We start from the raw sequence: 12,847 nt of genomic DNA on the forward strand, positions 1-12,847 counted from the left end.
GAAGCTGCAAAGGATCTGATTTGAGTCACAGATGCGTTCTAAGGTGTAATAAAATGTGCAGGAAAACGACACTGATGTTAAAAACACTCTCTGCTCTTCCCTGCACGTTGCACTTCAAGAGAGTTTCACTTGCAGTGCCTCTAAGCACTGATTTGTGCCACATTATAGTGTGTCCAGTAAGTTACACTTTTTGTTGCCGATGCTGCGGTAAGTACTGATGGCAGCTGTCTGTATGCTTTTGCTCAGTGCAGTCTTTGGTAGAGGCCGTCTGTGTAGACCACACAGACTTTGTGTTGGAAATACACCTGGGAGCACACGGGGTAGTGCTTGTTGTGTTGTGTGCTAGTGCTGTATGGATGGAGAAGACATTCACTTGAGCCTGAAGAGACCATCTCTGATTTCAGGAAGGCGCAGAGGAAGACTTGCTGGCTTGTTGGTGCCCTTGGTGCTTCTCCAAGAGATTCTCAAACTGTAACTTGTTACTTGCTATTGTGACAAAAGCTTTGCTTTAATTTGCTTACAGCTTTACTTTGAAACTTCCTAGTGTGTAGTGTGAATATTTGCATAAAACCAAATCGGTGTCTGTTCCTTGCTCTATATGATTGTCTTCTTATGTTGGCTGTGTTACACAACAGACAATTCCTATCTGGACAGACTAGAATATGTTTCTAAACCAGAGTGTGGCTGGAGAGAACCCAGGTGAAAGGAGTTTTGTTGAGGAGTGGTCTAGCTACTAGAGCAAGGCATTGGGTTCTGTCCCTGGCCTGCTGCTGCTTTACGGTGTGACTTTGGGCAAGTTGTCCAACCTCTTCCTGTCTTCAGGCTCCTCATCCTGAAATACAATTAAAAGTTAACAAAAAAAAATGAGTTGGGACCTTTCATTAGAAGATGCTATAAAAGGGAAAATCTCTATTTCTTTGACCTTCTTTAGGAGAAACAGGCTCAGGGAAGACCACTCAGATCCCTCAGTACCTCTACGAAGCAGGAATTGGCCGCCAAGGCATCATTGCTGTGACGCAGCCTCGCAGAGTAGCAGCTATATCCTTAGCTACCAGAGTCTCAGATGAGAAGAAGACAGAGCTGGGGAAACTGGTAGGTTGCTTTACAAAATCTTTAGAGAGTTGGTTTAGTACTGCAGTGCCGGTGGGACTGTATCACGGCTTAATGGGTAAGATAAGCAGCCATGGGAATAATAGATAGTCTTCATTTAATAATATGCCTGAATGGAAAAAAATGGCTTTTTACTTTCTTCTGTGGCTTGGGGGTGAGGAAGGCATGTTTGACTCTGTCTCTGTGCTATTTTACTTCTTGATTATCTGTGTTAATTTGGAAAAATACTGGTTAATGAATAAAACAAAACATATTGCATGCTCTTCCATTGCTCCATGTATCAAAAATCACTGTCAAGGAGAGCAGAGCGCCGAATCTGTGCAGATCGATTAATCTGTGGGAGAAAAGTGGAAGAAAAAGACTTTCCTTACATAAGGTTTTTGAAGAGCATGGAGTAGTTTCTAGCAGGGGAGGAAGGAAAGGAAACCTGGAGCATTTGGCAGTGTTGGGGTTGGAACTAGATGATCTCCAAGGTCCCTTCCAACCTAAACCATTCTACTATTCTATGATTTGTGATGAGCTTCTAGTTGGGGAAAAAAGCCAATTGGGATACAATGTTGAGAGCATCCTTTGGGTGGATTATTAGATTTGCAAGGCAAACTTGCTTATACCTGCAAATACGCTGTTACGCTTTCCAGTCTCCTTGGAGTCCTGATTGGCTGTCTGATGCACTGGCCAGAGGGCTTCGTAGTTCTTTTTTGTGGTACGATGGCCACGAGAAATGAAAGTAACTTTATGCTTGTACTTTCTATAATGATCTCTTCTGTAGGTTGGCTATACTGTACGCTTCGATGATCTTACATCTGATGAAACTAGAATCAAGTTTTTAACAGATGGAATGCTGCTTCGCGAAGCTATTGGGGACCCTATGTTGCGAAAGTACAGTGTTGTCATCCTGGATGAAGCCCACGAGAGGACAATCCATACTGATGTACTCTTTGGAGTGGTCAAAGCTGCACAAAAGAAACGAAAGGAATTGGGCAAACTGCCACTAAAAGTATGCACATCTAGGATGGCAATGAGGGGCAGGGATGGGGCTTGAACCCTGAGCGCTATGAGTATCTCCTGGGGTTTTCCAAAGTGTTTGAAATTTCAGCCTTGACTATTTTCCTGTTCTTAAAAAGCCCTTTTAAATCTGAATAGAACTTACAATGTGTGGGCCTGTTAGGACACATCTGAACAAGGTTTCTGGTTACATCCATGTTGCCTTTTTTCATGAGAGCCCTTTGGGTGTGAGCTATAGACTAGACACATTGTTTAGGGAGAATTTGGTACTGTTGCTGAGAGCACCCTGGGTACAGGAGCTCTCTGTCTGATATGACAGCTGTATGACATGCTCACACTGGGGAAGGAGATTGCTCACGTGTGTCAGGTGCATGAGAATTTATGTGAGTACGTGATGAAGTGTGTGAGAGCATGTTGGGTTTGATGGGGAGGGCATGTAGGGGACTGGTAGGTCCTAGCACTGTGTTGTTCACCAGCCCTTTCTGCAGCCTAGCTTTGTGGGTACTCAGGTCTGTTTATTAAATGTCAGAAGAGAATTTTAACACATCTTCTCTCATGTTATACCAACACATTATGCTTGTGTGTTACCAAAGCTGATGGCTTTAACAAGGAAAGGTCACTCCTTTCTGTCCCAAACTCTGTGTGCTTTTTGCTGTTCCCAGCATATGTCTCAGTCTCGGGAAGCTGGCTTTTGCCTGCTCCTGCTGGGTCTAAACTGCAACACTAACTCATCTTACACTCGCATTGAAGGTGGTCGTCATGTCAGCTACGATGGATGTTGACCAGTTCTCCCAGTACTTCAATGGAGCTCCTGTTCTCTATTTAGAAGGCCGGCAACATCCCATTCAGATCTTTTACACCAAACAGCCTCAGAGTGATTACCTCCAAGCAGCACTGGTGTCAGTCTTCCAAATACACCAGGTATGGCAGTCTCCTCAGGTTTCCACTTTCCCAGGGCTGTGGGTTGTTAGTTGGGGGGGACTCACAGAAGTGAGCTTGACGCTACCAAATCGGAGCTGTCCCTGAGGTGCTCCGGGATGGCTGGGGAGCACGCTGGGTTAGTGAGTTGGATTGGCTCAAGGGAGGGCTTGACAAATACCCGTGTTACTGCAGAAGTGGGAAGAAAGATTGGAAGCAGTCAGCCGTAAAGAGCCTTGGGTTGTAGGGGAAATCCAGGTGTAAGCTGACAGCGGTGTGGAGATTATTCTAATTTACTGTGAAAGTGTAACCACAGAGCAGGTAGAGATCTATTAAAATAACAGCTTATAGACATTTTGTGACTAAATGTTTGAATGTGAAACTGCCAGACAGTTTCGCTAAATCATTTAATAAAACTTTATTACCCACATATAACGCTTTGAAAATGCTGCAGTTGATAGCATTTGGGATTTGTACATCAAGACTGAAGTTGAAAGAAGGCTGCTAATCAAAGCTCTCTGATGTCGGTTCATACCTAATACCTAAATGTTCCTCTCACCTGTGTTTGCTGGCTTGTACCTGGGTGCTTGCTGGCTCTCTTATATGTCCTGGACAGTTATTTACTGAAGTGTACATGTGACTTGAAATGGTTCCTCCATCCTGTTAAGACTCAATCCTGTAAAATGCGTTTTACTCTTCACCGTTGGTGAATCAGTTGGGAACTTCAGGCTGCTGCATACCTGGCACCGCATGTGTGCCTTTTCTTTCTTCCTCACCTGCTTTGCTGACTTGCTGTCAGGAGAACATGTCATTACAGTCTCAGTACTCCTTCCCTATCCGAACCATCTTCATTTCTCACTTGCTTTTTCCTCTGGCTCCAGGAAGCACCCTCTTCTCAGGACATCCTGGTGTTTCTGACTGGTCAGGAAGAAATTGAAGCAATGACCAAAACTTGTCGAGACATTGCCAAGCATCTCCCTGATGGTTGCCCACAGATGATGGTGATGCCTCTTTATGCTTCTCTGCCCTACTCTCAGCAACTCCGTGTCTTTCAGGCTGCCCCCAAGGTGAGGCAATATGATGGGTAAACAAGATGAGTTTGTCTGTTTGTTTGCATGAGTGTTTGGAAGAAACATGGAATTTAAGGGGTTAAAGTGGTCTGTACTGATAGTAAGTAATAGTCCCACTGTCTATAGGCTTTGGGCTGAATAGTTCCAGGGTGATATAAGACGATGCAAATGGGATGGTATTAACAGATACATACCATAAGTCATCTGGGATCATAAAAAAGGAAGGATTAGAGGGAGTGAAAAGGGCAGAGGAATTGAAATTTGCCCAATTCATAGGAATTTTATATCCATATCACTAGAAGAGCTGCAGCAGTTAATGGGCCAGCCAAATACTAAGAGAGCTAAAATCCTGGGCATATTTGGCAGGGCCATAAGGAAAGGAAATTGTGCTGCTTCAGGCCTTTTTGTACCTAGTCAGCAGATAAATAAGCATTTAGATCTTGTCCTTGTGCCAGAAATGAAACCAACATGGTTTAAAGACATATTGATAACAGCTGTCCTGGGTGCTGTATTTTGTTGGAAGAAGTGTAAGCAGATGTTTTAGAAACTGATTAGGAACTAGAGGTTATCTTAATTTAAGAGAGCTGGCATAGCAAGCATAGTATGTGGTCGTAGCACGCTGCAGTGATATGTAGGCTTGGCCCATGCTGGCCAAAAGTGTTTCTTCATTGCATCTAATCTAAAGTGGCTTTTGATTAACTTTAGTTTCCTCTTCCTTCCAGGGCTGTCGCAAAGTAATCCTCTCCACCAACATTGCAGAAACCTCCATCACCATTGCGGGAATAAAATACGTTGTGGACACAGGCATGGTCAAAGCAAAGAAGTACAGCCCTGGTGAGAAATTCTAAGGAACAATGCAGAGATTGTTTTCAGTTTTGTGGAATTTATTTGAGGCAATGAACCCCAGTGAGCGCTGATTTAAAACACCCTCTGTGCTGTCTAAATTAATGTCCCAGGTTTTAGGTGTGGGGTTTGGGTTTTTTGGTTGTTTTTTTTTTTTTTAATACCAGCATTGCAGGGGTAAAAATCTGTCAAATTAATCTTCTCTTCGTGGACACAGCGCATGATATTTACCTTGCTTGAGGGTGATAAACCGAGTGAAGTCTGAGCTGTATTTGGATGGCAGACCCTGGGATTTTTTTGTTGTTAATCTTACAAAGTTACGTTTTTCCAAGCTGTGTGTTATGCAAACATTGACTGAAGTGATGCTTTTCCATACATAGAAATTGGTCTGGAAGTGTTGGCAGTCCAGCGGGTGTCGAAGGCCCAGGCTTGGCAACGAACAGGGAGAGCAGGGCGAGAGGACAGTGGGATCTGTTACCGGCTCTACACAGAGGATGAGTTTGAGAAGTTTGACAAAATGACAATACCCGAGATACAGAGGTGAGAAAACAACCCTGATGCCATCACACTTCTTGCCACACCTCTTTTATGTACTGTTACAGGTGGAGCGGTGTAAAGAACTGAACAGCAAAACTGGATCTAGGGTCCGACAGGTTGACTTTTAAGAAAAATGAACTCTGGAGACTAAACAGAAAAACTAGGAAGCATTTGCTTAGGGTGAACACTTGGGCTCTGAGTCTCCAAATGTGCATGGGCAATAGTTCTCTTGACTTTCCTCCAGATCTTGGAGTCACCTCCTACCCTTTGTGGTTTAGGGAGTAAGGCTTCACCAGCCAGCATTGGAGTAGTCTCTGCCAAGTTGCAGCATAGATGGGAGGACTTCATCTCAGATTATAGGCAAATAAAAGAAAAGGAAAAAAGAAGAAAAAAAAAAAAAGAAAACCATCTTAGTTGTTTTTTCTCCCTATGCAGGTGTAACCTGGCCAGCGTGATGCTTCAGCTCCTGGCTCTGAGAGTTCCCAATGTGCTCACCTTTGACTTCATGTCCAAACCGTCTCCTGGTAAGCACTTACAAAGGCAGCCTTGGAAAAAAATGACCAGTGAAGTGAAGAATTGCTTAAAAATAATGTCTTCAAGCCAGCCAGGGAGGATGGAGTATGGGAGGCCAGGGCTGTGAAAGGGGAGCTGTCTCTGTTGCAGCTTCTGCTGGTGGTCCAGTGTCGTTGTAGAGACGGACACGACACTGAATATCAAGTTGCAGCAATTGTACTTTTTATTTTACAAGCAGTGCTCTTTTATATCCTTTTACCTGGTTGCTTATCTGTGCATATATTCTAACATTCTACTTTTGCCCAATCCGCTCTCACATCACACACCATCCAGCCAGTACAATTGTTGATCATGCGCTGTTCATGCCCTGGGAAAAGCCAGGATGATTGCCACCCCTTATCTTGTTTGCTCGGATCTTCTCAGGATTCTCCTGTCTCTTCAAGGGTACACGGGTATCTGTTCAGGGTCAGTGTTAAACTTGTATTTTGATCCCTCGGACCAGCCGAGGTCTCCTACAGTCCAGAAGTCTCAGATTTATTTACTGCTCATCACTTTTGCTCAGCCTCGTTAGAACAGCCATGGCTAGGGCAGAGAGCTGGGGAGTCCAGCTTCCAAATGGAGCAGGGAGCAGTTTTGAGTCATAAAGAACACGAAGGTGGGCCTTAACTGCCAAGGAAAGGCATAGAGAATCTTGTGCAGCTTCTGCTGAAAGCTAGAGATGGCAGCTTTAGTTTTGCCCCTGGTTTTGCTACTTAAATTGGAAAAGGTCATATTTCTACTGGATAGAGGGGTATAAACCATAGTTTGGGGCACTAATTTCTCTAAACAGAAAGTACTTGTCCCTCTGGCCAGGGGAAGGAGGTAGTGATGGTACCAGCTGATCCTTCACATCCCTTCCAGCGTCAGCCAGGAGGCCTCACAATCTGAACCTTCTTGTTTTGACAGATGCTATTCAAGCAGCGATTGAGCAGCTGGAGCTGCTGGGAGCTGTGGAACGAAAGGAAGATCAGCTTGTCCTGACCCCCCTGGGAAGGAAGATGGCAGCCTTTCCACTAGAACCAAAGTTCTCTAAAGTAAAAACTACAGAAAAATTAGTTAATTTTTATCTCGTGCTCTTCCCAGTACCATTGGCATTTCTCTTTCCAACTCCTTAAACAAGGTTTGGAATTTGGGGCGACTGGAGCTGTACTAGTATATTTGCAGTACGTTAATGAAGCACAGCTTTATTTCCAGCAACTGTGTGGGTTTGCTTAGCACTTGTTGTTTAATTCACAGGGATTTTTTAAAAGATAATTTCTTTCTTTTGGCACCTCTGAAGCTGAAACAAGGCTAATTCCCTTGCAATTTCCGGGATCGCTGCTAGCACTGTTTAGTAGTTTCATGAAGTGTCTGATGCTATAGTTGATGTTAGTCGGCATGTTTGTACTGTATATGAACTGGCCAGTCTCAGGAAAGAGCATGACAGTGGCTGTCAAAGGTGCTTGGTAGGCCCATAAGATGATTTACAGTTGTCTCTAGGCCAAATGTTTATGAAATTGTCCTAAACAATGCTTGGTAAAGTTCCTGGGCTGCTGGTGAGCAGAAAAGTCTGCTCATCTGAAGTGGATTTGGTCAACCAAAAATCAGTTTTGTTCTGTGATTTGCAGACCATCCTCCTGTCCCCGAAGTTCCACTGTACAGAAGAGATCCTGACCATCGTGTCGCTGTTATCAGTGGACAGTGTCCTCTATAATCCCCCCGCCCGGCGGGATGAAGTGCAGTCCGTCAGGAAGAAATTCATCTCCAGTGAGGGAGATCATCTTACCCTGCTCAACATGTACAGGGCCTTCAGAAATGTCAGTGGCAATAAGGTAGGATGCTCTGAGGACGCCAGTGCTGTCTGGGCTCGTGATGGGGAGGAGTGTTTTTGGCATGCCGCAGAGTGACATCTGCATCCTTTGCGGTTGATGCAATACGCATCCTTCCAAAGGAATGAGAAGAGAGGACTTACTCATCCTTTGCAATTTGGTAATTGGAGAAAGCTGTTCAAGTGCTGAAGGATCCCCCAGAAAGCTGTAGCAAAACTGGTTATCAAAAGCTTCATGAGGCCAGTTCTGTAATCAGAGCCAGGTCTCTTCCTTCCCTGGTTCCAGCTGGAAACAGGATGGAGTGGGAGAGTGTTGAGACTTGCTGATAAATACCCTAGATGTGCTGTTTGGCAGGCTTCATTGCAAAAACACTGAGCATATTTACAAGCAGATTTTGATTTATCCTACCCTATAAACTCCTCAATTTGATTTGTAGATGTGGAGACTCGTGTACCCCATTCCTTGCAGCATCTGTCATTCTTGCCTCATTTGTTTTCACCACCTGTGGGATAGGAAGTGCTGTTTCGCAGCACTCGGTGACCTTGCAGGGCAATTCTGAGTGGGAAGAGAACAACATGCCGTTTCTTGGTGCTGTGGGAGGGAACGTAGACAGAGGGGAGTAATCGGGTAGAAGTATGACAAGGAAATGGGTTAGCACCTTTTCTCTGAGAAAGATTGTGTGTTTGGAGGATTCTGCTTTTTATGGTACCCAAAGACTGTTGTGCTGCTTGGGTGAAGAAACGCCTCCTTCTAACTCCTGATGTCTCTCTGCTTGCAGGAATGGTGCAAAGAGAACTTTGTCAATGGCAGGAACATGATGCTTGTGTCAGATGTCAGAGCTCAGCTCAGGGACATTTGTGTAAAGGTAATTGGTTGCCATACTGTATGCCATACTGCTTCTCCTGTTTGTGTTTTTCTGTTTGTCCCCAAACTGATTTTGCTGTGCACCAAGTCCCAGGAGTGAGAAAATGTGGTTTTGTTTTCAGTCTCCCGTGAATAGTCAGGTAAAATTCCTGACTCTGTCGCTGCATCCCCAAATCTCCGGGCTGCAGGGCTCAGTGGGACAAGGAGAGGTGAGAGAAGGGAGCTCTGGGAAAGCTTCTTGGGTAGAGGGAAGTTTTTCCTAAGGGATTTTGCTGCTCTAGTGTAAATGTGACTATGCTATGTGCGCCACTGAGTGATGTCAGCCTCAGCAGCCCGTGCTGGCTGGCTTCTTCATGGAATCAGGCGTTCAATTTCACAGCAGCTTGCACACCAGCGCTGTTCCTGCCAGTCACAGAGCGTAAGGCACAGCGTGGGAGCTGCTGCTGAATTCCTTGCAGTCTGTACGTGACACAGGAGCCACTGTTGGGCAACCCTGTCCCGCGGCAAATGCTAGGTAGCCTAAAACTTACTCTCAGAAGGAGAGTCTCGATCCATTTTGCGGTTCATCTTTCATTTGCTATTAGCCTGGATTAGCCTAACATCTACCTGAGCTGAATTCCTAGTGGTCCTTTTATATTTCCCACACTAGCAGGATTTCTGACACAATATCGCCTGATCTTGGACGTCCCCTAAAACGGGGCTGTGTTTCCCCACGAGGGCGCGCATACACGCTTGCGCTTACTCTTGTGTCTCTCGCTGCTGAACAGCTATCGATGCCGATCGAGTCCTCCCGCTCGGACACTGGAAACATCCGCCGCTGCCTGGCTCACAGCCTCTTCATGAACGCCGCCGAGCTGCAGCCGGACGGCACCTACAGTACCGTGGACACTCACCAGTTGGTGGCCATCCACCCCTCCTCCGTGCTCTTCCACTGCAAGCCAGCCTGCGTGGTTTACAACGGGCTGCTTCACACCAACAAGTGCTACATGCGGGACCTGTGCGTGGTGGATGCGGACTGGCTGTATGATGCAGCGCCTGACTATTTCCGCAGGAAGCTCCGAACGGCCAAGAACTGACCTGTGGGTCTGGGAACGACAAGTCCAGGTTTTTTAGGCTCGCCCTAAAAGACTGGGTTTTTTTGTTTTGTAATGAATGTATGGGAGCAGTAGAGCTATGCCTTGCAAATCAGGTAAAAACCGTAGAGGAAAATGGCGTCTCCATGAGAGCCAGACCTCACAAGTCTCTGTGGCTTAGAACAATCATCCCTTTTTTAACAGTTAATCTGTAAAAGGGGAACATAGCATGTACCCTGTGCGCGTGTGTGTGCGTGTGTGATAATTCTGTACTGGGGGGGAAAGGGGGCTAGTATCGGATTCCAGTTTTTAACTCCTGTTTACAGAAGTTTAACGGGCTTGTATACGAGGAAATGAAATCCTAAGAGCTTTTTTGAGCAGACTTGGTATTTTTGATGATTGTGCTTGTATCGTTTGCAGGTTTTATTGGGGAAAAAGGAGAAAAAAGTTTAAAATGTCCACATACAGGTGAAAAAAAAGTCTTTTTTTACTATTTCTAGAAGGGAGGTGCTACTGCCTTTTACCTCATCAAACATCTTTCTGCCTCCATGTCACGTTCACCATCTTATTTGGGACCACGCGAAGGCCAATAATGGGAATGTCTGCTCGGACAAGGTCTTCACTGCTTGGGTCTGAGCCTCAGCGCTGGTGGTGGTTTCTTGGAGAGGTTGTCCAACTGCCTGCATGTTTGGCGTCATCTTTGGTCACCCTTTTGCTGTTAGAGCATGTTGTTCCTCAGCAAATACTTCTGACTTTTCTGACTCTTGTCTGAGCACTTCTAGCTTTGGCGCTGGCACGCCATCCACAACGACTCGTCAGGCCAGCTTGAGGAAGGCTTAGCAAAATGAGAATGAAGATGTGGTTTAGAGATTGGACTTCCTTTAAAGGTCCCTGATTTGTCAAATGTTTGCGTCTTCTGCTCTGACTCCAGTGCTTCCTCCCTCTTCTGCCTCCTCCAACCCTGTCCCAGCTATACTTTGGTTTTCCATTAGAAGTTTGGAGCTTGACATTGTCAAGAACTACAGATCTACCATCAGTATCTATTATTCGTTTCTTCTTCCATTTCCTTGGCATCTACCTATCGCTTTTTTTCCTGTTGGAGAAAGTGGCAATACCAAACTTAATCATCTTTATAAATAGCAGAATTAAGAAACTAGTACCACTCCAAAGGGAAAACTTGCTCTTTAATGAAAGGAAAGTGGATTTATTCCGTTATCACTGTGTGTTGGTGGGGGGAAAAAAAAATGTGAGTTGTTTTTAAATGATATCCTAAATACTCCTAAAATAACCTCTCCGGGAGAGGTACCTTCCAGTTTCAACAGAGTCTGTTGACATAATGTAATAATTTATACGTATTTTTGGGTGAGTTGGACCGAAGCAGGTTAGGTGTCTGAAAGGGCGGGGGAGGAGGCTGTTCTGCACCTGCAGTGTCCTTGTGTAATACAGCGGGGTTCGTTTAGTGTTTAGTCCTTGTATCCTTCAAATAGCAACTTTAAAAAAGAAAAAGCTCATGGCCTGTTGACAGGGCTGCTCAGGGATGCAGTCGTTGGCTATTGGCAAGCCCTTATTTGCTCCGTTTGCTCGGGGAAAGCTGCTGGCTTTGCTTGTCATCGGTGCATACAAGCTGTGTTTGCTATGTAATAATTTGTCCTTTCTGGCCACACACATCATGGTCCCACAACGCATATGCCTTTTCTTTGGGCTCCAGTATTGGCTTGCCTTGGTTTTCTCTTTGGAAACTGGGGCAAATACCTCTTTTGTTCTTTTTTCTTATTTGTAAGTGGAATGTCACTTGTGCTGATCTGCAAATTGCTGTCTCCCAAAGAGGGTGAGTAGGCACACGGTGTACCTGGAAGGGTCTCATCTCTCAGCCTGTTCCTAGGAAGGGCAATCCTGAATGTCTGCAGGGGTGCGGTGTGAACGGACACACATCCCTTTGCGGTGCCTCTTTGCAATACTGTTCTTTAGTGGTTTGAAAAAATGAAGAACAAAAAAAAAAAAAAAAGGTGAATGGGGCACAGGCAAAACTTGCCACTTTTGTATGTATGACCAGCTGCAGTTTTGGACTGGTATTTCAAGAGTATGCAGCTATTTCAACTGTTCTCACTCACAGGAATTGCAGGGAATTATCAAAGCACTGTATATATTTCTTGGTTTTATAGATGCTGTGTCTGTAGGGGAAAAAGGAGTATAAGCACATTTTGTTTGGGCAGTCAAATTTAACAGTCTGTTTAAAGGAGGGGATGGGTGTTTATTTAGAACTAATTTGTATATTTTTCCCAAAATAAAGAAGCGATGGCAAAAATCCAAGTCCGGTGTGTTGTTTTGTGAGACACGAAAGCTGTGTGGATGGAGGAGACCATCATAGGACGTTCGGGTATGAGTCCCAGCGTTTTCAGTTCTTGTGGCAGCATCTTTGTTTTAAGCGGTCTGAGCTGTCTGTGCGCGGGCGTTAAAGATGAGATGTGGAGGTGGGTCAGTGCGTCTGTGCCTTGTGTGCAGAACGCGCCCCGTCGTGACCTGCGCAGTGCTCCAACGCCAGGGTGGAGCTGGGAGTGAAAATCACAGACCTTCGATGCGAGGGGGGGGAATAGCGCTGCCATGGGGGGATATCGATGCGGTGTGGGGGGGATATCGATGCTTTGGCACAGCCTGGTGGTGAGCAGCAATGGGCCTTTTGTGCTTCTACTCAACAGAGGCCAATACTGGCAGCTTTTAGACAAAGGGAATGCTTTCTGCCAGGAAACAGTTTGTCTTGGTCGATCTTCCCTCTAAAATATTTATTGCTAAGGGAGTAAAAAAAAAATAAAAAATATCACTTTTTCTGAGACAACAGCCGAGGTCTTGCCCAAAAACCAACCGGGGCGATGGGGCAGTGAAGCTTTCGCCCTGTGCCGAGGGAAGCACCAGCATTTTTTCCACACCCCTAAAGCTTCCTCTGCGCCTTCACCGGTGCGGGAGGGGCGCCCGGTACCGGTGCTCTGCTTTTTACTTTTAAGTTAAAACGTCAGTGAGCGATCCCTCTAATTCTCCTTTCTGCCGGGGCCGGGACTCGAACACTCGTCCC

The 12,847-nt window shown here is 45.4% G+C and overlaps 2 protein-coding genes across 2 annotated transcripts in view; both read left to right on the forward strand.

Moving 5' to 3' along the window:
* The first annotated feature begins 933 nt into the window (after nucleotides 1-933).
* DHX33 (DEAH (Asp-Glu-Ala-His) box polypeptide 33) lies at nucleotides 934-9,920 on the forward strand. Its single transcript, XM_009885113.1, has 11 exons — nucleotides 934-1,092; nucleotides 1,880-2,107; nucleotides 2,866-3,036; nucleotides 3,915-4,100; nucleotides 4,826-4,937; nucleotides 5,327-5,486; nucleotides 5,919-6,007; nucleotides 6,942-7,069; nucleotides 7,643-7,846; nucleotides 8,622-8,708; nucleotides 9,475-9,920. The coding sequence occupies exons 2-11, from the start codon at nucleotides 1,949-1,951 to the stop codon at nucleotides 9,781-9,783; spliced, it is 1,605 nt and encodes a 534-aa protein (XP_009883415.1). The 5' UTR covers nucleotides 934-1,092; nucleotides 1,880-1,948; the 3' UTR covers nucleotides 9,784-9,920.
* A 1,645-nt stretch (nucleotides 9,921-11,565) lies between these two features.
* C1QBP (complement component 1, q subcomponent binding protein) overlaps nucleotides 11,566-12,847 on the forward strand; it is a 6,193-nt gene continuing 4,911 nt past the window's right edge. Inside the window, exon 1 of the mRNA XM_009885192.1 lies at nucleotides 11,566-11,608. Coding sequence (XP_009883494.1) covers nucleotides 11,566-11,608 — 43 coding nt within the window. The remainder of the gene's footprint in view (nucleotides 11,609-12,847) is intronic.

The sequence above is a fragment of the Charadrius vociferus genome, unplaced genomic scaffold (assembly GCF_000708025.1).
Source record: "Charadrius vociferus isolate BGI_N301 unplaced genomic scaffold, ASM70802v2 scaffold54, whole genome shotgun sequence".
In the NCBI taxonomy this organism is placed as follows: domain Eukaryota; kingdom Metazoa; phylum Chordata; class Aves; order Charadriiformes; family Charadriidae; genus Charadrius; species Charadrius vociferus.